General features: G+C 38.6%; 1 protein-coding gene across 1 annotated transcript in view; it reads left to right on the top strand.

The window, feature by feature from the left end:
- Window positions 1-24,695, top strand: part of SIM1 (SIM bHLH transcription factor 1) — a 64,623-nt gene extending 39,928 nt beyond the window's left edge. Inside the window, exons 10-11 of the mRNA XM_049654057.1 lie at window positions 20,823-21,225; window positions 23,704-24,695. Coding sequence (XP_049510014.1) covers window positions 20,823-21,225; window positions 23,704-24,434 — 1,134 coding nt within the window. The 3' untranslated portion in view covers window positions 24,435-24,695. The remainder of the gene's footprint in view (window positions 1-20,822; window positions 21,226-23,703) is intronic.
- The last annotated feature ends 2,701 nt before the right edge of the window (window positions 24,696-27,396 follow it).

The following is a 27,396-nucleotide window of genomic DNA, read 5'->3' as shown; positions in this document are numbered from 1 at the left end:
CTACTGCCAGGATCCTGTGACCATCTCACCTCCTCTGTCCTTTTCTGTTTTTTTTTTTTTTTTATGTTTATTTATTTATTTTTGAGAGAGAGAGAGAGAGAGAGAGAGAGAGAGAGAGAGAGAGAACAAGCAGGGGAGGGTCAGTGAGAGGGGAAACAGAGAATCTTAAGCAGGCTCCAGGCTCTGTGCTGTCAGTTCAGAGCCTGACATGGCACTCAAACTCATGAACCATGAGATCATGACCTGAGTGAAGTCAGACGTTTAACCAACTGAGCCACCCAGGCGCCACTTACCTCTTTCCTTTTCTTTGTGGTGCCACATCGCTGGAGTAACTCAGGAGATAATTGCTGGGCTTATATAAAGCTAAACTGGATTTTGAGTCATTTTGTCAAAGTGGTCTTTATCATTTATGTTTTAAATGTATTTTTAAGCAAAAAATGACTAGTGGTTACAGAAACTGTTATTTCCTTACTTATCAGAGCTCTATTATTCTGTTGATTTCTACAAATACATATACTATTTGAGAAAATGTCATTCATTGAACTAATGCTCACTAAGAAGCTACTATTTGCTAGATTATTTTAGCAGCTTGGTATATAAAGATGAGGAGATCATGAGCCCCAAGAGACTTATGTCACACAGTTTAAAATCTCTCACAGAAGCCAGATCTCTTCACTCTGACAAAAGGGAGAAAGTAGGTATGTGATGCCCAGACAATTTTCAGTGTGCACCCTCTATTATGAGGACTGAGCACTTTATGTAAAAAGTACGTTTTAGTTAAAGTCACTGTGGAGGAGGAGTTGCTTCTTTTTATCAAACATCTCAGAAGGTTTTCTTATTACATTCTTGTACCTTGGGGAAAAAAGTTTCACTGTCTCTTTTTACTACTTGGAAGAATGGATTATGCCTTTGGGTAATTCCATCCTTAAATATACAGGAGTGCTGAACACACAGAGGAAAGAGAAATTTAAATTAGGAAATGCTAAGTTAAGAAGGAATTTATCCATTTTTACACAGTAATTAAGGTGCAAAAACAAAGTCCCCCCATTGGACTTCCAAAAACTCATGAATTCTGTTTTCCTTTTTTTAATTTTTTTTAATGTTTACTTTATTTTCGAGAGAGAAAGAGAGAGAGAGAGAGCATGAGCAAGGGAGGGGTGGAGAGAGAGGGAGACAGAGAATCCAAAGCAGGCTCCAGGCTCTGAGTGGTCAGCCCAGAGTCTGATGCGGGGCTCAAACTCATGAACTGTGAGATCATGACCTAAGCTGAAGTCAGACAATTAACCAGCTGAGCCACCCAGGTGCCCCTGAATTCAGTTTTCTTGCATGCACAGCTCTAACGTCTAAAATGTCTATTAGTAAAAAAAAAGAGGTTAGAGTGGGAGAGAGCCAAAGCATAAGAGACTGTTAAAAACTGAGAACAAACTGAGGGTTGATGGGGGGTGGGAGGGAGAGGAGGGTGGGTGATGGGTATTGAGGAGGGCACCTTTTCGGATGAGCACTGGGTGTTGTATGGAAACCAATTTGACAATAAATTTCATATATTAAAAAAAAAGAGAGAAAAAAAATAAAATAAAATGTCTATTAGTTTACTCTAATGGTAGACTACTCATTTTTTTTTTTTTTAAATCTTGTAACTGTCAATAGACTTCTCTTTGCATGTGTGGTCAGGGAGGAATTAATTTGAAAGTGCCTGGGTGATTCAGTCAAGTGACTCTCGAATTTAGCTTAGGTCATAATCTCACAGTCATGAGATCAAGCCCCACATTGGACTCTGCATCAGGCTTGACGTTGGGCATGGAGCCTGCTTAAGATTCTTTCTCCCCCTCTCTCTGCCCTTCTCCTGCTCTCTCTCTCTCTCTCTCTCTCAAAAAATGAGAAAGTTATACATGTTCCCTAGTTTAAAAGTAATACAGGAGAGTTGAAAATAGAAAAAACACTTCTCTTGCCTCATTTTTCCTCTCTAAAAATGCACTTTCTTCTAGAAGTATTCTGTGATGTATAAAAATCATGCAAATGCACACACATTATGTCCGTATAAGATTTCTCTTTATGTTGTGTGTTGATTTTTGTGGTTAATACTTACATATATGTAGTCCTTGTAATTTAGGCCATATGTCTCATTTGAAATCACAGTCATGAATTAAGTTTACTTACCATTTATGTGCCTAGTAAAGGTTATTCTTTAATTGTGTTTACTTTAGATAGTCATGGTGCTAGGTCAATCACTGACTGAGTTCCTACTGTATGGGCTACTAATATGTAGAGATCAGAAATGGAACTCACAGTTTATGCTCTAGGAGCCACTTCTATAGACAGATGAAGGAACAGACGTTTGCAGTGAATTGTCATGGGGATGAGCAGAGGGTCTCCCGGGGGCACATCAGCAAAGCATGAAATCCAGGGCAAACTCATCACTGTTTCTGCTGGAAGAAAGCAACTTGGTAGTATCATCTTGGATTCCAAATCCTCAGGAATGTTAAAGAAAAAAGATTAGCTACTCAAAAGTCTCATTTGTTTCAAATTATTCTTATATAATAAAGGGATACTTAGCTTTTAATTTTCATGCATCATTGCTAATATGTGTCTTTGGCTCAGTAGATGTTAGCTGAGCACTGAAGGATGCTATGCTGGCCATTGTGGTGAACGAGGGTAGCAGGTGGGTGAAAGGTGCTAGAATATAAATAAGTGGTGTAAGAAATGTCGTTATGTTTTGCAGTACAGCAGAAATAACACATGAGAATAAGTAGCGTATAAGAAAGAGATGGTGTACACAAAGGGCTTTATGAATGATGTCAGCTGCGTGGACTATAGCCTGGATGATGGGGGAATGCATTGTGCCTGACCTGGCTTTGAGAGTAGGATTCAGGTAGACAGGAATAAGGGAAAGGAGAGGACACTTCAGAAAGACCAACATTATGAAGAAATACAGAAAGGTGTTGTGATTGGGACTGGAGGTGAAGTGGGGAAGAATTTGTCCCTGTGGATGAGGACGCTTGGAAGCACTGATTGGTGCCAAATATCTGCCAAACCAAGGAATTTAGTTTGTTTTGGGGAGAACCAGTAAAGTTTTTTTTTGACTTTAACCAATTTATACACACTTTATTTTTTTAAGTGACAGAAATAAAAAATTTTTAATATAATTTATTGTCAAATTGGCTAACACACAGAGTGTAAAGTGTGCGCTTGGTTTTTGGGGTAGATTCCTGTGGTTCGTCGTTTCCATATAACACCCAGTGCTCATCCCAACAGGTGCCCTCCTCAGTGCCCATCACCCATTTTCCCCTCTCCCCCATGCCCCCATCAACCCTCAGTTTGTTCTCTGTATTTAAGTCTCTTATGGTTTGCCTCCCTCCCTCTCTGTAACTATTCCCCTCCCCCTTCCCTTCGCACATGGTCTTCTGTTGAGTTTCTCAAGATCCACATATGGGTGAAAACATACAGTATCTGTCTTTCTCTGACTGACTTATTTCACTCAGTGCAATACCTTCCAGTTCCATCCACATTGCTGCAAATGGCATTATTTCATTATTTCTCATTGCTAAGTAGTATTCCATTGTACATATAAACCACATCTTCTTTATCCATTCATCAGTTGATGGACATTTAGGTTCTTTCCATAATTTGGCTCTTGTTGAAAGCACTGCTATAAAAATTGCGGTACATTTGCCCCTATGTATCAGCACTCCTTTATCTTTTGGATAGATTCCTAGAAGTGCTATAACTGGGTCGTAGGGTAGTTCTATTTTTAAATTTTTGAGGAACCTCCGCACTGTTTTCAAGAGTGCTGCACCAGTTTGCATTCCCACCAACAGTACAAGAGGGTTCCCATTTCTCCACATCCTTGCCAGCATCTGTTGTTTCCTGAGTTGTTCATTTTAGCCACTCTGACTGGAATGGGGTGGTATCTCAGTGTGGTTTTGATTTATATTTCCTTGATGATGAGTGATGTTAAGGCTCTTTTCATGTGTCTGTTGGCCATCTGGATGTCTTCTTTGGAAAAGTATCTATTCATGTCTTCTGCCCATTTCTTCACTGGATTATTTGTTTTTTGGGGTGTTGAGTTTGGTAAGTAAAGGTTTTTGAACAGGAAATGAGAGCATTAAGGTGGCTGAAACAAGGCACACTCCTCATTTAAATAATCCTGACGCACATCTGTGAAGGTCTGAACTAAAGTTCTCTACGGAAGTAAAAGGCATTATAGAGGAAGAATGGATGAAATTCTTTGTATCCTTGGCTGCTTGTACCTCTGCTCCTTGTAGAGATATTTTGATCATTAAAGATTTATCTTGAAATTGTGTTTTAAAGCTTATTTCTTGCAGTTAGTGACACACTTATACTGAATTTTCCTTCATGGGTTAACAGAGCCGTAATAAATGCATTTTCAGTTCCTAAATGATCAAGCTTCTGTGTTTAATTTTAAATACTTCTTCCCCTTTTCTCAAAAATAAAATGTTATTTCCATGTTCATATATTTTTAGCATGCAGATTCTCATTAGAATTTTCAAGAGGCAGTTTCCAGAGGAAAGCTGAGCTCACAGGGTAACGTCTTGCTCCTCTTATTAGTTATGTAAATGGTGATTTAATGATTCTACCAATGTTCTCTATTAGGCTCTTTGCTCTCTTATGTACTAGGCATATCTAGAAATTTCTCAAAGATGTCTGATGAACATCAATCAGTAACACTGCTTTTTGGAATTATGCAGACACCTTCTTTGAACATGTGAGACATGCATAAATTGTGATTCACTGTCACCACCCAGTTTGCAGTAATAGATGAACCTTCAGTATCCTCCCGGTATGAGATGCTCTTGGGAATGATTTTAGACCTGATTATATTATAGTCGCTTAATGAATGACTCAATCACCTTTGTACCTCTATGTATTACTCAGGACAAGAAAGGTCAAAACAGAATTGTTTTGAATGGTTTTGGAAAAATTGTTGTAGGCAATGTTATAGTTAATTTCCAAAGATTCTGCACAGAGCTACTGTGCTTCTGTATAGCGACAACTCTGTTAAGTCCTGGGGATACATTGTGACAGTTGTATTTTATTGGTATTGGGTTTATATTCATGAAAATAACAACTTGTTTTTATGGTTCTGTTGAATTAGAAATGTAGAGTTTATGGAATTTATTTTTCAGACCTTATCTGTTAGCGATTGCTACAATATTTTTCACCTGTTTTTATGGAATGAGTCATGGCTACTCTAATATAGTTGGACGTTCCCTTGCCATGGTTTAATCATGTCAATCATGAATAAATTGTCTCCTTAGTCCCTACACCGCATCCCCCATCCAAGCTCCTGATTCCAGTTTCCTTTTAAACTTCTCATTATGGCATGTTTATAGTTGTTATGTTTATTATAGACAGTGTGTGCCCTCTTGTTTTATTGCATCATCCTGCCCTCCTCTTGCTTTTTCCCTAGTCAGTAATAACCAATACACTATGTAATTCTGTAATAACAGGGCATGCGTAAGTCTACGTGTGCTTCTGAAAGCTGAAAGTATTTAATGGCTTGCTACAGATACACTGTAACACTTGCAGGTTTTACTCCACATCTGTTACCTTAAATAATCCCACAGAATCCTCTTAATTTTCACTGCCAGCAATCTGGCTTCCTTTTGGTAAAGGTAAAAACTCTCTCTCTGCAAAGGTTCTTTCTTGCTTCAAAAATGCACCAGTGACTGTTATGCCAAGAACCTGACTTTTTTTCAGTTCCAGAGAAAAGAAGGACCAAAGGTTTCTCAAGTATAGTACTTTTATGACTACCAGGATAGACATCCCTTCATTTCATGTTTTATAGGTAGCATGAAAACATGTTATCCTTGACCATGAACAGAAAAAAGCTTTCAATGCATCTTTCAAATAAATGAGGTTATCTTCCTAGAAATTCTCATTTACATTTTCTGGCCATGTATAAACTTGAGATTAGTCTCCCTCTCTTATAGCAATATCAGGAGAGTATTAGAGTGGACCTTTTTGGTATTTTTAGACCCTCTTCATAAATGAAACCCTGAGTATTATTTTAGAAAAAATTCTGCTCAGGAAGGTGAGACCTCTGTGTTACAGATTTGTTCTTTGGTTTTTACTAACTCTTACATTTAGTTAAGTAACTATTATGTACACTAAAATGCTAAAGGTGGGTCCTTAAGGAACGTGTGCATGGTCTTGCTGGGGAGGCAAGGCAACATTTTAGAGAAGAATTGTCAGCTATGGGACCCTACAGCCACAGCTTCTGCCTTTTTATTCCCTTGGCACATGGTTGAGACAAGAGCACGGTGGTGTCCATGATTAATGGATGGATGAGCCCATGATGGTAACAGAGTAGGTAGAGAAAACAATAGGGCAGTGATGAGATGTATCAAGTTCTGGGGATACAGTCCTTGCCCCAGAGGGCTTACAGATTGATTGGGGGAGATAAAAATGTAAAAAGGTATTTTAAACCGGGTGTAGTATAAAATGGCATGTGATGTGCACTGGGGTCTGACCTGCTTTTCCAGCAGTGGACTGGAGGTAGGTGTTGGGGGCTGCCAGTGAGAGAACCAATGGCCTCTAGGCCTAGAGACCTCATGTGTCATGAGGAGTTATCAGCAGGTGCAAATGTTTCCTTGTTTGCAAGGTTTGCAGTGGGGCTATGGGATGACAGTTAATAAAGCCTTTTTTACCTCATGGGTGCTCCCTCAAGGACCAGACCCATGCTTGATCTCCCAGCTGTGCTTCTCTATCCTCTCATGCATTTACCCTTCTTCTTGCGTTGCCTGTGTCCTAGGAGTTCCCTCTCTCTGGAGGATTACAGTGGTATCTTAATTCCCACTCCCACACCCACCCCCGACTTTGGGACATTTTCCTCTACAGTCTGCCCTGCTTCCCAGATTGACCTTAAAAGACCACCAATCATGTCAGTGCTTGGAGACCTGCCAAAGCCCTAGCTATTACTTAAGGTCACCTGTAATTGGGTCCTAAATTACCTGAACCCTGTGATGCAGCCAGATCAGTCTGCTCACTATTTGCTGGACCCCTTGTCCTTTCCTGCCTCCATGCTTGTGCTTGTGTATTTATTTCTGCCTGCATTGCCTCTGTTTTTCAAAATTCTTCCTATCTTCCAAGGCCTAGGTTGAATGCTACCTCTTTCATGAAATTTAACTGGATTATATTTCTCCTCTGGATCTCTTTTTAGAATAATTTATCTTTTACTGCCTTTCTAGATATATTGTATCTTCTCATGTCTACTCCACCCCCACCCCAGCTTCTAGTATGTGTCTTCCACATATTTACTCACTAAATGTTAATGGAATGAATGAATGAATGAATGATTACATTAAAAAGTGTGGGGCTACCTTGTTGGTTGCCTGTAGAGGTATAAAAACTCCAAGGAGGGAAAACATTCTGCTACTAAGGAATTTATAACCTACGTAAAGAGAAAAAAGATACACATGAAAACAGCCTAAGTATAGTTTCACAGATGCAAAATCCTGCAGCACAAATCAGACACTTAGGTGCTGAGGAAGAATTAGATGTAGGAGAGTAAATTAGATGCGTTGCAAGACTAACACTTTGAATAAGCATTTTCTGGCTCTCACTCCAGGAGCAGAGAACCATCCACATTTCAAACAGACTTTCTAGTCTCCATGTCCCCACTGTCATCTTCAATGCAACAATGAAGATATGTGACAGCTGATATTTGCTTGTGTGTGTGTGTGTGTGTGTTTTACAAAATAATTTCATTGACATTGTGTCTGCACATAGAATGCCTTTGGGATGTCTCTCATCTCAGAGACCTTTCTTTACAGAGTCAGCCCTAGTTCTAGGGCTCAGTCCCCACGATCAGTGGATACTTCCTACATCACTCTCATTCTTCATTTAATAATCAATTTGCATTTTTTTATTATAGGGAGCAGAAAGTAGGTAATATGGCTGCCAATCTGTTGGCTCAGTTCTGTGACACTGCCAAGAATAGCTTGGGCAGCCAGTCCTTTGTCCAGACCCAGAGCAAACCCACAGAAGACCCAACAGTGCTGCAGTAAGGGATTGGAGCAGGTGGCACCACCTGGACCCATCTAATTCATGCCCATCTAATCTGCCAGCTCTAGGTGAAAAATCAGAGGGTGAGGGAGAGCATGGGGATGGAAGTCATTCTGGCTCATGTCCGAAGTCCACCATGGAGGAATATCACCATTAAAACTAATGTTACTGGCCCTGGAAACCCAGAATTTACCCAGTGGGCTAGAACTATTTCTGTATTGTCTGTGCAAGTTGGGATATTCTTTTTTTTTAATTTTTATAATGTTTATTTATTTTTGAGACAGAGGGAGACAGAGCGCGAGTGGGGGGGGGGGTGGTCAGAGAAAGAGGGAGACACAGAATCTGAAACAGGCTCCGGGCTCTGAGCTGTCAGCACAGAGCCCAATGCGGGGCTCAAACCCACGAACCGTGAAATCATGACCTGAGTTGAAGTCGGACACTTAACCAACTGAGCCACCCAGGTACCCCTGCAAATTGGGATATTCTTGATCATTTACAGCTACATATGCCATGACATAAAGGGCTTAATCAAATGTTTCTTCTATGTTTATTACCTCTTGAAAATCTTCAGTGCAGGAGTGCCTGGGTGGCTCTGTTGGTTGAGCGTCTGAATTCAGCTCAGGTCATGATCTCGGGGTTTATGAGTTCGAGCCCTGCATCAGTCTCTGTGCTTGACCGCTCGGAGCCTGGAGTCGGCTTCACATTCTGTGTTTCCTCACTCTGCCCCTCCCCTGCTCTCTGTCTCTGTCTCTGTCTCTCTCAAAAATAAATAAACATTAAAAAAAAACTTCAGTGCAATGAAAATGCCTGAAAAATTTTAGGACTTTACCTTTGGATTTCCAAAAGGATGTGGATTGTGGATTTGATGGTCTGGGAACAGCTCTCTCCATATGGAACCCTATAGGAGATTCCTTATAGAATTACACTGGAGGAAACCTGGCCTCCGGTCCAGGGTGCTGATTCCTTTCCAGCTGCACATCAGCCTGACAGCTAATGAGATGTCAACTATGGTTACTTTTCTGTGAGAAAAACGAGTGAGCCAGATCCCAGAAACATTTTTATAACTGTGGGAGGTGGATTAAGAGAAGGCCTATGACGTTTCAAACCATACTTGAGACACATTTAAAAACTTCCCATGTTTCTACTTAATGAAATATATAAGGGAATTTACAGGTACGAAATATTTCTCACCAGAATATTCTTTGAGCTAAAAACAACTAAAATGTGGATTGAAGTTAAAAGGAATATCACAATAAGTAATAGTTATAAGTGGAACAAATCATAAAAATAATGAGAGAAAATCTTGTGAACACATTTTTAAAACATTGATTTTGAGAAGCTGACAATTTATATTATTTTCTAAATGAAGGAAGAAATGGCCAAAATATTTAAAATTGCTAAAATTGCATTTTGAGTCAGTGCTTGCTTTCTAATTGTTTATGGTATGAATAGAAATATTTATTGCTCAGTTCTTCTAGTAAGACCATTCTTGACTCTGGGATGTGACTCCATTGATATATATTTTTTTAATGCATTCTCTAATTTTTCTCAAGGAAGTTTTTTAAAGCTTAACTCTTTAAGAGCTATATGCAGTTAAGCTGGATATCATAAGAAAAAATCATGAAGATTCTTTTCCAATGCTAAATATTTTGCTACTTGTGTACAAATTATGTTATACTTAGCCTTTCTTGATATGTAGTCAATACAGAAATTATTCTTACTGTTGATTAATATGACAATCGATTAGAAAAGGTGGAACAAGAAATTTCTACCTACCACTTGTAGGAATGCAGGAATGTAGAAAGTAATGCCTACTTGACATCCTGTTTGCAGTTAGTTATGACTTCTGGGTGGTAAAATTTTGCAAGTTAAAAACGGATTCTATTATTTCCCTGCTGTTCTGTTACATTATTACAGGCACGTGTTTTCAGTCAGCTTCTCAGATTAGCAAAATAACCTGCATAATTGTAGTTTTAAAATGCATTCGATTTTGATGTTAGTTTTTCTCTTACCCTTATGTTTATCTTTGAGAAAACCCCTGACAATCTCCAATTTGTGTAAGCCAAAGTCATTCTTTATAGTAAACACAACTCCTGTTTGAGGGAAGCATCCCCAGCAGTGGGGGTTCTTTTAATGGACATGCTGTATTACTTTAATCTAACCCTTTTACCATCTGTTCTTCCCATAACAGTGAATGAAAAAAAGAACATATTTTATGTTTCAGGGTTACATTAGTAAAAAGTAAGATAAAAGTGATTTAAAAGCATGCATATGTTCTTAGTACAATGCAGTCTGCATCTGTGATGTTTTTTGTCCTGGTTCGGACACAAATCAAGAGGAAAGCTGCTCATGCCTGATAGAGTGAAAGTTTTTCATAGAAAACAGGACTTTACCATAAGAGGGTCTCTCTCTATATTTTACAGCTAAAAATGATAAAAACCTCAATGACCTGACAGAATAAAAATAGATAACTGTAACATCTATTATTGGAACATCTGGTATCTTTCCTGAGTTGGGTCATCGCTGCCACATCCAGATGAATGCAGAGCACCTGTCTGGAACATCCTGTTGAGGCAGGAATGAATCTCATGACATTAAAGGGAGACTATCTGTTGGTGTGATTGTGGTGGAAGAATGTCTCTGTGATCAGAAGACATCACCCAAGGGTGTGTGGAGATAGTTTACTGTAGAGTTTGAAGACAGCCTCCTTTGTGAAAACATGCTTGGGGACCTGGGCATCCATTACTGCTTAGAGGGTAGGACACTGTTGTCTTGGTAGCTAAATACACACGTCTAGATGAGTCTGGGGAACTGGAAGGAGCAAGGGCTCTGGAATTGCATCTCTCCTCTTAAACTTCATAGTCATGTGACCTTGGGCAAATTTTTTTTTTAGCTTCATTTGCTGCATCTGTAAATGGATTAATACTACTTTTTTAAAGTTTATTTATTTATTTATTTTGAGAGAGAAGAGAGAGAAGAGACAGAGAGAGGGAATGAGGTAGGTGCAGAGAGAGAAGGAGAGCGAGAAACCCAAGCAGGCTCTGCATTGACAGAAGCCAATTCAGGACGCAAATTCATGAACCGTGAGATCATGACCTGAGCTGAAATCAAGAGTTGGGTGCTTAACTGACTGAACCACCCAGGCGCCCCTGGATTAATACTACTTTTAAGATGTTAGCATTTAATAAGATAGTGTCTGTGGGATCTCAGCATAGTGACTGGCACATAGCAAGTATTTAGTAATAGTAGCTATCATTGTTATGGGTATTAGTTAGCAAATGCCAATCACATAGTCAATTGCCTCTTAATCAGTCACAGTTCATTTCCCCTTCCTAAGCAATTACAGTATTAATAGAGAGAGCATAATGGCTCTCTGAACTCTTAAGCTATATCATTTTTCTTTCCATTCAGGCCTGGGTCATTATCTAACTTGCATTAAAGTTGTGTTCTGTGCACTATGTATGTTCTATTCACTAGTATAAGGGTGGGGCTGTATTTCTCATATCATCATGCATACTGCTTTGCGAATAGTAGGCACTCAATAAATATAGAATGGATCACAGGATGAATTATTGCAAGAAGTTCCCATTGGATGCACATTAAGTCCCAGCTGATGGCTTAGACCTTTAACCAGATGAGGTATCAGTCTCTTTTGGAAGGGATGATTCTTTCATGAGCTGAATCCCAAAGGGGAGCTGGGGGATACGGCTGTCCTTTGACATCCATTTCTGGCAGTCGTCCAAGCTCTTTGCCTGCCAGCTTTAGCCCACCTTTGGTGGGTGGCATTTGGCTTCATGTTTCATGAGAACAAGGGCATCTTTCATTTGACTCATTTTTAAGTTTGCCAACATCAATGCCTGTTTTGAAAATTAAATTTTAAATAAGAAATAGGGATAAATTAAGGTGCAGAGTATTCAGAATGATGACAGATTTTCTTAAAAAAGAGAAACAGAGATTTCAGTAAAATTAACCAAAAATTAACTTTCAGTAAACTTTCTTCATTTGACTGATTTAATAGGGAATTAAATCCGTCACCTTCTTAGCATTAAATATAGGAAAAAGTGCCGTTACTTTTTCAAAGGAAGAATAGCAGATATTCTGTAGCTCCTAAAACATTATTTTGTTTTACTTGAAGATACTGTAGGTACCAACAATCTCTGGAAGAATCATCTACAGGATTTGCATGTATTCCCATCCATCATGATCCCATTATCTCTCCACCCTTAAAGCACAACTTTGGGCTTTTAATCAAAGCTTGAGCAATAAGAACCAGTGGTACTGGGGTGCCTGGGTGGGCCAGTCGGTTGAGCGGTTGAGCCTCCGACTGTTGGTTTTGGCTGAGGTCACGATCTTTGTGAGATCCAGCCCCACACTGGGCTCTGTGCTGACAGTGCAGAGACTGCTAGGATTCTCTCTCTCCCTCCCTCTCTGCCCCGCCCCCATTTGTGCTCTGTCCCTCTCAAATAAGTAAACTGAAAAGAAAAAAAATAACCAGTTGTGGGGCAGGTGGGTGGCTCAATTGGTTAAATGTCTGACTCTTGCTTTCAGCTCAGGTCATGATCTCACACTTCGTGGGATCGAGCCCTGCATTGAACTCTGCGCTGACAGCATGGAGCCTGCTTGAGATTCTCTCTCCTTCCCTCTCATTGCCCCTCCCCGCCCCCCACTTGTACTCTCTCTCTCTCATAAATAAATAAACTTAAACAAACAAACAAACCAGTGGTACCAAAATGTACTTCAGCTTTGAAAATCAGAGTATTTGGAAGAAAAGGCTCTAGTGTTTCGGTGATTGGTCAGTGGCCTGATTTCTTTTTGCATTTGGGAGGTTGATTTCTTTATCCTTTAACATATATATTTTATCTCTTACATAACTGTAGGGTGGTACTGAAAGATATGACCTGTAGATAATGCAGTCTCGGGGGAAAAATCGTTTTTATAAGATGGTGATGTGATAAACATTCTTGTTTACCCAAATGAAAGTTATTAATTAAAGACATTTACATGATACATATATAACATGTTTGCATTTTAAGAGTGCTTTGATATATATTATTTGATCCTTGTTGCAATCCCATAATGTAGATAGTCTGTGCTATTCTGCAGATGGGACAATCAAGACCCAAGGAAAGTGATCTTTTCTACAAGCCACACAGTAGTGCATAGGTATACTGCTACATAGTCACATGATAGTAGATCAGGGTCCTTCCATATCTGAGTCCAATGTTGTTTCTACTGCACTCCATAGTTGATAATTTTAAATTACATTTTAATGCATAAAATATTAATAGCAATAACAACAAAGATGTTTATAAAATTAAGTTACAGCTTTGTGGGTCAAGTTTCCTTTTCTTCAGAAAAAAATTTCATTTAATGGTTTTGTGTCTATTTTATAATGAGGCATCAATGTGCTATATAGGGCTTTTTTATTTTAAAATATTTATTTTGAAATTATTTCATACATAAGGAAAAGTTGCAAGACTAGGAATTATTTCTGTGTGCTAAACCTAGGCTCACCAGTACTTAACATTTTGCTTTTTTGCTTTATTATTTTCATTCTCTCTTTTCTTCTCTATCTTCCCTCATTTGTTTTCTCTGAATCCTTTCATAGTACGTTCCATATATGATGCCTGTTTACTTAAACCTTAACACTTCAATGTGTATTACTTGGTATAGTGATTCTTTAGAAGTAGGAAATTGCAGTTTTTGTTAGAATTGCCAAATTCCCCTCCTTAGAGGTTGTATCAGTTACCATTCTTACCAGCAATATGTGGAATGCCTGCATCCCCGCACTCTGCCAGGCAACGTATGGTCAAGCTTCTGAAGTTTTGCTAATCTGATGGCTGAGAAGTGGTATTTCAGTGCTGTTTTTTTAAATGTTTGTTTGTTTGTTTATGAGAGAGAGAGAGAGAGAGAGAGAGAGAGATGGGCAGAGAGAGAGGGAAAGAGAAAGTCCCAAGCAGGTTCTGCACTGACAGCAGTGACCCTCACCTCAGGCTCAGTCCCACAAACCATGAGATCACGACCTGAGGTGAAACCAAGAGTTTCACTGAGCCACCCAGGTGCCCCTTCAGTGCTGTTTTAATTTGCATTTATTTTATTAAGAAGTTAACTATCTTTTCATATGTCTAAGAGTTATTTTTATATTTTTCATGAGTAGTCCATTCATAGCTTTTGATCATTTTTCATTGTGCTTTTTTTTCTCTTTCTAGCTTTTGAATTGAGAAATTGAATTTGTTTTGATTCTCTCATTTTTATGAATTTAGGTGTCTAAAGTTGTGTATCCCATAAATGAAGATATATAATATATATGAATATGTGATATATAATAATATATATAATGATATATAATATATATAAATACATCATATATATTATTATACATAATATATATATATATCATATATATAAATATATATGATATATAATATCTTCATTATTTTTTTCCCAGAAATTCTGTAATTTATTTTTGTATTTGCCTACTTCCCCCAAGAGTTACTGAATAATTTTTTTAGGTGAAAGAGCTTTATAAAAAATTTATTTTTTATTCATCGTTTTCAGTGTTATCTGTAATATTTATACTTTGTGAAATTAACCAAGACTCTTTGTGAACTACTATTTGATCAATTTTGATGATTAGTCATGTACACCAAGGTTTATTCTTTATTATCAGTGTGTAAGTTTCAATAGATAGCCCTAAAAGTTAACTAATTATTCTTTTTAAGTCTTCTGTGGTCTTTAAGAAAAAATCTAGGGACGCCTGGGTGGCTCAGTCGGTTGAGCGTCCGACTTTGGCTCAGGTCACGATCTCATAGTTCGTGAGTTTGAGCCCCACGTCAGGCTCTGTGCTGACAGCTCAGAGCCTGGAGCCTGTTTCAGATTCTGTGTCACTCTCTCTCTCTCTCCCTCCCCTGCTTGCACTCCATCTGTCTCTGTCTCAAAAATAAATAAACATTAAAATTTTTTTTTTTATAAATCTACTTGTCCTATACTGAGAGTGGTTTCTTAGTCTCCTATTTCTCCTTGTATCTTCTATAGTTTTTTCTTTATATAGGTGGTATTGCTGTGTTAATTGATGCGTAGACAGAAAGACATAAAAATGGTTTTAAACAAGACAGTGGTGTGATTAGATAAGTGTTTCAGAAAGGTCTCTGAGATAGCTGGGTTCTGGGAATACCCAATGCTAGCCGATGTTGGGGGCTCCTGGGGTTCATTTGTTTTTCCTGTGTCAGAAAGAAAGTGAGAGTGGTTGTGTCCAGGGGCTCCAGGGAGGGGAGAATAGGGAGTTATTGTTTAATGGGCATAGAGTTTCAGTTTTGCAGAATAAAGAGTTCTGGAGACGGATGGTGTTAATGGTTGCGCAGGAATGTGAATGTTCTCAGTGACACTGAAATGTACACTTAAAATTGGTAAGATCGGAAATTTTATGTGCATTTTACCACAGTTAAAAATAATTTTAAAAAAGGAAGAGCACAATAACAATTAAAAAGGACCAGAAAGTGGAAAAAAATACTGCTCTAGACATTTGTATATAGGTTTTTGTATGAATATAATTTTCATTTATCTGGAAAAATGCGCAGGATTACATATGGTAGTTGTATGTTCAGTATTTTTTTTTTTTAGAAACTGCCAGACTGTTTCCCAGAGTAGCTGTACCGTTTTCCCACCGGCAATATATAGGTGACCCAGTTTTCCTGTCAGCATTTGCTGTTGTCACTATTTTTAATTTTAGCCAGTCTAATAGGTATGTGGTGATATTTCATTGTGGTTTTAATTTGTATCTCCCTAATAGCTAATGATATTGAAAATCTTTTCATGTGATTATTTATCACCTGCATATCTATTTGGTGAAATGTCTCTTCATGTCCTCTGCCCATGTGTTTTTTTATTATTGAGTTTTGGAAGTTCTTTATAGATTCTGTATTCTAGTCCTTTGTTGGATATGTGGCTTTGAAATATTTTCACTCAGTTTACAGCTTGTCATTTCATCCTCTTAACAGAGTGTTTTGTAGAGTGAAAGTTTTTAATTTTGATCAAGTCCAATTTGTCAATTTTTTCTTCTATGCTTTGTGTTTTTGGTATCAAGTCTAAGAAATCTTTACCTAGCCCCAGATCTTAAGGATTTTCTTTTTTTGTTGTCATTTTCTAATAGTTTTACAATTTTACCTTTTATATTTAAGTCTATGATTCATCTGAGTTAATTTTTATATAAGGTATGGGACTTAGGTTGAGGTTCATTTTATTTTTGCCTGTAGATGTCCAAGTACTTCAGTGCTGTTTGTTGAGAAATCTGTCTTTGCTTTGTTGTATTGTTTTTGCATATTCATAAAAACGCAGTTGGGCATATTTGTATGGGGTTCCTTTCTGGATTCTGGATTCTGTTTTATTGATCCGTGCATGTATTTTTCCAACAATAGCACACAATTATGATAACTATAGCTATGTGGTGAGTCTCAAAGTTGGGTAGACAGATTCTCTCTCACACTTTACTCTTCTTTTTCAAATTGTTCTAACAATTCTAGTTCCTTTGCCTTTTACATAAACACTATGCATTTATTGAAACTGTTCTGTCTTCTTTTAGTCACTTTCTCTGACCTTTTAATTTGCTCTTTCCAATTTTGTTTCCTTGCATGTTTTCCAGCTTTTCTTCAATCTCCCTCATTAAATTTTTATTCAAATCTATTCTCCTTTTCACAGCTTGTAACTTATTCTTCACTTATTCGATTTATTTGAATTTGGTCAGTTTTCTTTGCATTTTTTTCCCGTTTTGATGTTGTTGTTGTTGGGTGGAGTTTGGGGCCCATTTCTTAGTTTCAAAATTTCTGATTCTGGGTGTGTGCACATCCGTGTGTCTTTTGGACGTACTTATTTCAGTTTGGTGTGTTGTCTTACAACTTTCCCTTATGGCATAGTTGGTTATTTGATGAGAATTTTTATCAGATGAGATGGTTATTTCCATTTCATGTTTTTTTCCTACAGGAGTTTTATAGGGAGTTTAATCTTTTCCCCCTACTCCTTAGCATTTCATGAGTTGGGTTACTAATTAAAAAGCACTCTGTCTTGTCAGTTTTGTCAAATACAATTGTGTAAATGGATGATGATGCTGGTAGAGAGGGTACAGAGGAAGATGGGATTCACCTGTTACTGTTCTTCTTTCCTGTCTTCTGGATCCATGATTTCCTCCGTGTCCTCCTTTCCTTTCACTGCTATCTGTTTTATGGACATGACCCATTCTCAATTTATACTCTTCTCCTATGAAAACGACACTTGTCTCGAGCTGCTACCTTAGATTTTGCTTGATTTTGAGCCCCTTTCCTGTGGCCAGTGCTGTGAACTACCAGCTACTGACTTCTGTTCTTATTTTGGCACTTACTTGTGGTAACTGTTCTCTTTCTGCAGATGATTTTTGTCTGTTTTCCCAATGTCCTAACCTTCTCTTTCTCTCTCTCTTTCTCTGTGTTTCTTGGAGTCTCTTACACCTGCCCTTACCATACTCTCTGCACCTGCAGGTTCATAGCAGCTGCTGTTTGACTTTTTATTCTTATTTTTTAATAAATAATTTGACATTTAGCATATTCTCTGCCTCCTTGTAATGCCAATAGGATGGGTCATGGGTGATTCAGTTTGTGCTCTTTGTTGACCATATAAGTATGGGGGTAGAATGGGCAAAGAGGTACATATTCAGATGGCTGACATATGCTCATTCATACTCAGAAGACTCTAGAATATAATAATTTATTGACCAAAAGGCATCATGTGGTCCCTATAAAACTTGTGCCACAAGGGGATACTTGGGGGAAAATTGACATAATAGTAAAATAAAACTTACATAACAACTTTCTTTTTATAACCATGACAATAAAAATTCTTGGACTTGGATTATAGTTCTAAATAATTTATATTCTTTAAATAAGTGAAATATATGGACGGGCATAGGAATCCTACATTTTAACACTAGAAAGGATACCAAATGATGATTATATCATATAGAATTTTAAAGCTGAAAGAAAAATTAGCATCTAATCTAATCCAATGTATCATTCTTCAGGTGAGGTTAAGAAAGACAATTTGCCTAAGGTTACTCTGAGAGTTACTAGCAGGGTGGACCTGGAACCAGGTTCTCTTGGCTCCCTGTCCCTATTTCCTCTTCCATTAAATGGCCTCTATTCTGGTTTGGTCTTTGGTAGGTTAAGTATCACCATGACCCTTTTCCTGTTGCAACAGAAGAAATTAAATCACTTGCCTGAGATTGTACATGTAGTAAGCAGCAGAAGTAGGTGTGAGGATAGATCCAGAGGCTTCTCGCCTTCTTATGCAGCGTTCACTGATTGTACAGCATGCTCCGCACGTATTGGCTGCCTTCCTTCCTTTCTGCTCTCTCTCTTTCCCCTAAGACTTGATGAACACCTGAAATTTTTCAGATCAATTTATGGGTCTGTAGTGTTCTCCACAGAGTTGACACCTACTGCAGTTCATTTTAATGGGATGAATGTGGCTCAGAGATTTGATGGTGCACACAGGTGCAAGTATACAGGTCTTGAGAAACAAAGGTTTGCAGTTAGGCTTTTCCTCTGTGCCTCTAAAGCAGTGTGAGATCTTGGTCTAACTCAACCACCCAACTTTTGCCTGCTTCAAGGGCAGTGCGCCTGCTGTCATGGTTTCCTCACTATTGACAAGAGGCTTATCCATCACATTCGTCTTTGGGTGCTCGTGAAATGTATACCTCATGTATGCCGGGGTTGCCTTGTGTTGAATTTTCTTTGTGAGAGAAGGACAGAATGTTCTTCTCTGCTGCGCCAATAGCACTTCCCCATATACACTCAGGGAAAGCTTTTTCCCCTCTCAACAAGGCTCAAAAGTCTTGACTGGAGTACTTCAGAAATAGACCTGGTTTATACTTTTATCAAAACAAGCAGAGTCTGGGCAATTCCTGGCTTGGAAGAGCACTGATGATCTGAAATTTTCCTAGGTAAGTGCACAAATGGTGTTACCAAAGGGCAAATGTCGAGCACTCTCATCCCCCCTCGGTAAGGAGATGTGTGCCAACCCTCACTTGCTGAAAGTGAATGTGGTGTCTTAGAAAAAGAGAGGCTGGCATTCATGGGGAGAAAAGACTGATGGCAGGTGGAGGTGTGATGTAGGGAAATGGCGCTCAGGATCCCTTGTTGTGCTCATCTTATGGTTCTACAGGGAGAGAAGTTGCATTTACGTTTTTTTTTCTTGGTGGAATATGCTGATAGTCCACGTGTACCTTTGGAAAATAATTAAAATAATAATTAGATATGGTAATAGAAATATCTTGAGCTTAGAATTTGTGTAGCACTCTTTCCTGAACTTGCTATGTTATTAGCATACTTTGGATTTCCCCCAGGGGAACCTCTGTACCTCATCTCCCTGGCTCTAAGAGCCCCAAGCAGAGCTGCCTGAATTTCTCCTAGGCTCCCCCACAGCACCACACATCCATCCCTCTTTCTTCTGGGGTAAGAAATAACATGTAAGTGGACTCATATTTTAGTTCCTGAGACTGTATTTTGGTTCCTGCCACTTTTCTGGAAATCTAACATTGGATCCTTTTTTCTCTCCTTGACAGTGTCCTCTCTCAAGGGTAAAATCGTAGTTTGGAGTGCAGGCTTTGAGACCAGATAGACTGTGGGGTGGCCATACCATCTTATTAAAACTCCCCAGTGACGCAGTTTCCCCATCGAGGAAATGGAGATATGTTACTGTCCAGGAGGCTATGAGGATTCAATGATATAATGTATGTACTATGGTTAGCAATTGCCAGGCACACTGTAAGTTCTCAATAAATGGCATCTATTATGATCTTGGCAGGTAATCTCTACACAGCACCTAGATTTGTGTTTGGCATAAGTAAGCAAAAACTGGTAGAAATCGTATTACTCTTTAGTGGCTCATGAGGAACTTCAAATTGAGCATACCTCCCAGGGAGGTCTGTCACACCATTTACGTTTTCTTTCAACACCAGATCACACACTCTGGCAACAGGTGAGCAGTGTGATCCCAGCACAGTATTGCCTGCGGCTGTTTTGCCCTGACGATCCTATGCATATTTGAAAGTTTACTTTAGGAAGCAAGAAGCACATCCTAGTGAATAGACTCAGTCTGTATGGGCAAGGCTTTTTAAAAGTATGTTTGCCATTGAATTAGTTAGGCCTTTATTAACTATCCTATTGTGTATCAAGCATGGCCCTCAGAGCACTAAGTCTGGCATGAAGAGTGAAGAGGGTGCAGCACTTTGGAACTTAAACCTTATTTTCATTTTGTCTTTTAATTAAGAAAAAAATTCTGAACAGTAAATTGAAATAGAATATAGAGCTTTCTTGGACTCTCCCTTTGGCACTCCCATTTGAGTAGTGATGAAGAGCTTGGGTTTCAATCTTGACTGCCACCCACTAACCTGGGCCTGAACAAATCATTTTCTCTTTGGGCCTTAGTTTCTCTATTCATGCAATGGGTTACCAATATCTTCATGAAAGGGTTAATATTAAAAAAACGAGGTGAAGTCACTCACAGGAAGTACTTCCAGCAGTGAGTGGTATTTAGTTCCCCCCTGTTTGTTATTATTATTTTCATCTCCTCCTTTCAGCAGCCAAAAGGATTTTCTTTTGAGGCACTATGGCTCTTTAACTGATTCCAAGTCAGAGGTGCCTAGTGTGGTGCTAGAGTTTATAGAGCTTAACCTGGTGCCTTAAGCCCAATGTGACCTTAGTGGTGCTTGCAGAGTAAAAAGGCTATTTTTTTTTTTTTGAAATGTACTTTCCTCACTCTTTTTGTTTCAGTATTCGGGATTTCACACGGAAAGATCTGAATCTGATCACGACAGCCAGTGGGGTGGAAGTCCCCTGACAGACACAGCCTCTCCGCAGCTCCTGGACCCCGGGGAGAGGCCAGGATCTCAGCATGACGCGTCGTGCGCCTACAGACAATTCTCTGACCGCAGCTCTCTCTGCTATGGCTTTGCACTGGACCATTCCAGGCTGGTGGAGGAGAGGCATTTCCACACCCAAGCCTGCGAGGGAGGCCGGTGTGAGGCAGGCAGGTACTTCCTGGGAACGCCGCAGGCCGGGAGGGAGCCCTGGTGGGGCTCTCGTGCAGCCTTGCCCCTGACCAAGTCCTCCCCAGAAAGCAGAGAAGCCTATGAAAACAGCATGCCTCACATCGCTTCAGTGCACAGGATCCACGGTAAGGGTAGTTGAAGTGACTCCTGAGCTGGCAGCTTTGAGCCCCTGGGCAGGTTTCTAATATTCTAGGTTTGACACTGGAGTGACTCACCCAGTGGTCTTCTCCTTTGAAATTACACACCCAACTCACACTAGGGGGGTTTTACAAACCAGAGCCACTCATTTGAAGTGTATTAATTTTTGGTAATGTTTGCCAAATGCATTTATTTTTGACAGGTGAGTAAAAATGATTCCCATTTTAAGTATCATAGAAAGTGTAGGAATTAAGGCCAATTTTTAAGGAAGTCTGTTGAACTTGAAATTGGTATGCACTTAAATTTCTTGCATGTTAGTTTCTTCTGTACTCTGATGCTTCAGATGTGGACCTCGGTAGTTTTGGGGCTTGTGTAGTAGTGCTTCTCAATAAGGACACCACTGTTGGGGAGGCCAGGCTTTGCTTCATGGCCTGTCACTCACTTCACAGGTGATTTACCCTTCCTGGCCCTCTGGGCATTAAATACTGATAACCACCCCTTTCCCCCATTATTAGGACAACCCATTGGTCCCTATGAATAAAGGATGAAGTGATAGAACCCATGGAAAATTTCCCCTTGGGATTATGACACAGTTTTACGAGCACACAGAAATGGGCACTATGGTTGAAGTCTGCAGTGGCAGTAATGCTCTTCTTTGTTCATTTCAAAGTTCACTGGTGAAGAAAAGCCCTTTCTGTCCATTCCAAGTGTGGGTCCAAGCAGGTCTCTTACACCCTCCCTATTTCATTACAAGTCAGTGTCCTTTAGACTGACCTGACACAATGATGTTACTCTTCTTGCTGGGTCTTTAGGATGAGAAATGTGTTAGACAATGTTGTACTCACCTATAGTCTCCTGTCAGATACCACCCAGGCACTGACTGTCTTCTGTGAAGGATCTTAATTTGTTTCTGTTTTTGCTTTTTTATTTTTCTGCTCTTGCTTTGAGTATCTCTAGTATGGTAGACTGGTAATGGAAACCCAGGGCAAAGGGCAATTGCTTGCCAAAGAATGGAGTGAAGTGAAAATCCTGGCTTAACCTACATGGTCTGGAAGAAAATATTAGAAATAAAATAAGAAGAAAAAGGAAAAGGAAAGCAATGAATAGTGTGATCCAGGGCTTCTCTGCTGCATTAAGCAGTTTACAGCTTTCGTATGCCCCTTCCTGATTTTCTTCTCTCTTTTTATATTGACTTCAGAATGCTTTGAGACTAGTGGAATTTATGGAATATATTTTGGATGCATTATTTCTCTATATTAGATCTCTCTCCTTGGTTCAGAACAGATTGTTATTAACATTTAAAACATTTATTTGTTTGTTTATTTTTTTAAAAAAGATTTATTTATTTAAATTCAAGTTAGTTAACAGACAGTGTAGTATTAGTTTCAGGAGTAGAACCCAGTGATTCGTCACTTCCATCTAACACCCAGTGCTCATCCCAACAAGTGCCCTTCTTGTTGCCCGTCACCCATTTAGCCCATGTCCCCACCCAACACCCTGCCAGCAACACTCGGTTTGTTCTCTGTATTAAGAGTCCCTTATGGTTTGTCTCCCTCTCTGTTTTTATCTTTTTTTTCTTCTCTTTCCCTATGTTCCTCTGTTTTGTTTTGTTTCTTAAATTCCACATATGAGTGAAATCGTATGATTCTTGTCTTTCTCTGACTGACTTATTTTGCTTAGCATTTATTCTTCACCTTATTTCAGAAACAATCTAAGATACCAGAGTTACTGTATGAGTATATGTGAAGCTGAGATATATACCTCTAGATTTGAGAAAAAAAATATTTATGTTTTTGATTGGGACAAGATATATTTGTGTGTATATATATATATATATATATATATATACACACATATATATATACACATATATCTCCATACATACACATATGAATATATATATTTAACCCTCAGATAGTTATAAAACTAGCATTAGAGCTTTATTGTAACTCTACTTATGATACACTTAATAATTTTAACATTTTAGATGATTTATTTAGAATTGAGAAAGTAGTCCAGTCTATATCATTGTCTTCCTCAAATCCAATGGAAAGCATTTTCTAAGTATCAGTTTAACATAACATTTCTTTAGAAAATAACATAAACCAAATGCTATGCATTTTAATTTTATTTTTTACAGTCAGGCATATCCAATGATATGCATACATGGAGAAGTATAAACACGCTACCATTTTGCTAATTGACATCCACAACCCATGAAAAAGGTTCACCTTCTAAAAAAAAACTTGTGATAAACTTTCTCTCCACTTAAAAGCCGCTGAAAACTATGAATGCCAGGACGATTGATTGACGCTTTGTTTGTCATGAAAGCCTGTGTCTGTTTCAAATATTGGTGCATATAGTTAAAATGAAAGATGAAGGTTTCTTTTAATAGGAAAAAGAAAATGCCCTTGCATTTTGGGGGGTGAATTTTGAGACCACTTTTTACTTTTTCTAATTTCTAGGGCGAGGTCACTGGGATGAAGATAGTGTGGTGAGTTCTCCAGACCCTGGATCTGCCAGCGAATCAGGTGACCGATATCGCACTGAGCAGTATCAAAGTAGCCCACATGAACCTAGCAAAATTGAAACTCTGATAAGAGCCACCCAGCAAATGATTAAAGAAGAAGAGAACAGATTGCAGCTAAGGAAAGCCCCCCCAGACCAACTGGCCTCCATTAATGGAGCTGGGAAAAAACACTCCCTCTGTTTTGCAAACTATCAACAGCCCCCACCAACAGGGGAAGTCTGCCACGGCTCTGCTCTTGCCAACACTTCACCATGTGACCACATCCAGCAGAGAGAGGGAAAGATGCTGAGCCCCCACGAAAATGACTATGACAACAGTCCCACTGCACTGTCTCGAATAAGTAGTCCCAATTCGGATCGCATTTCAAAATCCAGTTTGATCCTAGCTAAAGACTATCTACATTCGGAAATGTCTCCACATCAGACCGCGGGAGACCATCCCGCTGTCTCTCCAAACTGCTTTGGTTCTCACCGGCAGTATTTCGATAAGCATGCTTACACATTAACTGGATATGCCCTGGAGCACTTATATGACACTGAAACCATTAGAAACTATTCCTTGGGCTGTAATGGCTCACACTTTGATGTAACTTCCCATCTAAGGATGCAGCCAGACCCAGCACAAGGACACAAGGGAACATCTGTTATAATAACCAATGGAAGCTGATGTTTTTCTAAAATATTTTGTTCTTTAAGGATCTCTGAAACATATTTATAGTTTAATACCCCATTACTAGCATTTACTATGCCACAGATGGTTAGAGAGGATAATTTAAGTTACTGGGTATTTGACATGTGTTCCTGTGAAATCAAAGAAAAGAGCACTTGCGTTCAGGGTTACACACAGATAATGGAGCTAAAGTGAATACATAAATTGCCCCTCTAATTATATGGGAGCCAGAATACATAAATTTTGAATTGAAAAGTACTCTTGTAGATTAAGTGAGCATATACACCACATGAAAGACTGGTGGAGGACAGCATGGCATAGTGAGGATCCAGTAAACCTCATACACACAGACCAACCACGATCCACAGACTGCTGTGCACACTTTGCATGCAGAAATATAGACTATACACCTTAAATACAACCCAAACGGGTAAGTTTTCTTAACCTTAGCACATTAAGTGTATTCAAGAAATTTCCTTCCTAAAATAACTGAGAAAGAGAGAGATACATCTTGTAAACCGGTTTCTTAATTGTGGTTTTGACCAGCCAGCTCATTTGGTTCAGGCATAAATTAGGGAAATCGTTCTGGATATGGTACAAGAATGAGTTTCCACCTGGTATCCATTATAAGCAATCAGGAAGTGGTGATTTTTCACCTTACTTTTGAGTTAGACAAGGAACAGGATCACACTGACATAGCAGTGAGGGTTTTCTAAGTAAAAGCACCGAGATGTTGGGACACACTTCAAAAACCTAGTGTGCCTAACTGGAAATAGTTTACTAAAGATGGAAAGGCCAGAGGCATAAGAAATGAAATGATATCTCAACACAACAACTTAAGGCTCAGAATATGTAATCAACATATTTGAGGCTTATGAAACCAACCGAATAAAATCCTCAAACCAATTCACCAAGAAAAAAAAGGTTGATCACTACAGAAAATAAGTAAGGGAAGTCAGTGAAGTGCTACATAGCAGCGGTGTAAGTGTTTAAAAAACATTTCAAAGCACAGATGTGCAAATGTGACAACATGTGGAGAGCCTCAGGAAAGAGCCTCAGATAAAAGCATGGGCTGATAGACAAGTGGTTAAAAGTGCACGAGTATACTTCGATTGAAGGAACATGCAAAGCGCTCATTTTCCTTATTGTTTGTAAATGGCAAAAACAACAAGCTTGGTGTTAAGTTCGTGTGATACGGTAGAAAGACCAGCAGACTGGAATGCAAGATCTCTGGGTTCCAGTTCTGACACTGCCTGTAACCCATTTGGGGAATATTGATGCCTGGGCCCTACTTTCTTTGTCTGTATGGCTATTCTGATGTTTCATGGTTTTGTGGATCGTTGGTGCAGCAGAAGTATACTTGTTAACCAGTTAACTCTGTGCTGTCAGTTGTCAAGACTGATCACTCTGGCTTTTCTGCCCTCATACAGAGGTCTAGGTGCTTTGTAACTTCAGCAGGTACAGGGGCTCTTTTAAGCATGTATAGCTGTGATCAACTTTCTGGTTCAGCCAAAATGTAGACGGTAGAAACTGATGAGGGAGCAGAAAAAAAGTAAGATTTATTTAATGCGCTGTTCTCTAGGAATCAAAGCAAAGTGACACAAGTGATTAGAGAAATTTCATAGGTAGTATTTCCTGGGCGTCCCATGTCTCAAACTCTTGCCATATGCAAGGAGGGGAATGTATTGGAAGAAACTGACTTATAATTTTGAAGGCAGAACATGACATTGACCACTCAGGGATTAGTACTCTATGTTCATCATTTAATACAGTTATTTGACAGTTTATGGGTAGGTGACAATCTGAATGATGATAATTGGAGAGAAGAAGACCGGGATGTTTGTATAGAAGAAAAGAGTCTACATGAAATTGAGTAAGTATTTCTTGGGTATGACATAGCAACATTTGTCTTCTAAATGGAAAAAGTTTCTCACAAGTGAGAAAGTTAGTGGTTATCATATATACTGTCAAAAAAAAACTTCAAAGAACAATAAAAATGACATTTTGGGCCATAGAAGCAAAAGTGTTCAGTGATTTTGAGACAAATATTTATGAAAAAACCCTGGATTACATAAAATACATTTTTGTTCAATTTGAAGCATGAAGTAGGAATGCTAACGTGTTTGGAGAATTCTGTAGATGGGTAAATGGTTCAAAGACACAGGTATCTGAAGAATATGGTGTATTTTGGAAAGGAAATCTATACACATGGGTTTTATTGATGGATATACATTCTACCAAAAATGTCAGAGACAGATGCTATAAAATAAATAGAACCTTAAGAATCAAGGGAAATGAACTGATGTGAAAGAATGTCATTAAAGAGATTTCACTTAAATTTTAAAATGATATAGTTAAGTGATGAAAAATAAATTATGAACTTTACAAATGGGGGTAATCAGAAGGAATAACGCTCTTTAAAATGATATGACCCATATTTTTAAGTGAAGACAAAATTAACTACATTAGATCTTAATTAAAAAATTTGGCCCAGTTTTAAATACAAAGCATTTATTTAGTTTACAGGTCAATAACTTTATAGTAGCAGATTTATTACATTACATATAATGCCTTATAGGCCCATAATATTATATAGCTTACCTTTTTTGCAATGTGGCATAATTATTACAAAATGACCTCAAAATAAGATGAGACAGTTTATGACAAAGTACCTTTTTAATATACACAAAAATGTGTTAAAATTTATTTATAATCTACATTATCTTGTTCTGTCCAATAACATATTTCCTCATAATGAAGATGGCATCTGTGTCTTCTTAAGATATGGGATGTAAAATGCATATGTTCCCAATAACTTAAAGTTAAATTGGCTTTAGTTCCAATCCTTGATTTCCATAACTTTGCTAAATGTTGAGAATCATGATACTAGATTGAAACAGAGAAGTCTGATTTTTATACCACCTTTGGGATTCATAAAAATGTGCTATATCCAATTATT

The sequence above is a fragment of the Panthera uncia genome (assembly GCF_023721935.1).
Source record: "Panthera uncia isolate 11264 chromosome B2 unlocalized genomic scaffold, Puncia_PCG_1.0 HiC_scaffold_24, whole genome shotgun sequence".
Classification (NCBI taxonomy): domain Eukaryota; kingdom Metazoa; phylum Chordata; class Mammalia; order Carnivora; family Felidae; genus Panthera; species Panthera uncia.
Note: the sequence above shows the minus strand (reverse complement) of the source record. Positions and strands in the feature narration are given on the sequence as shown.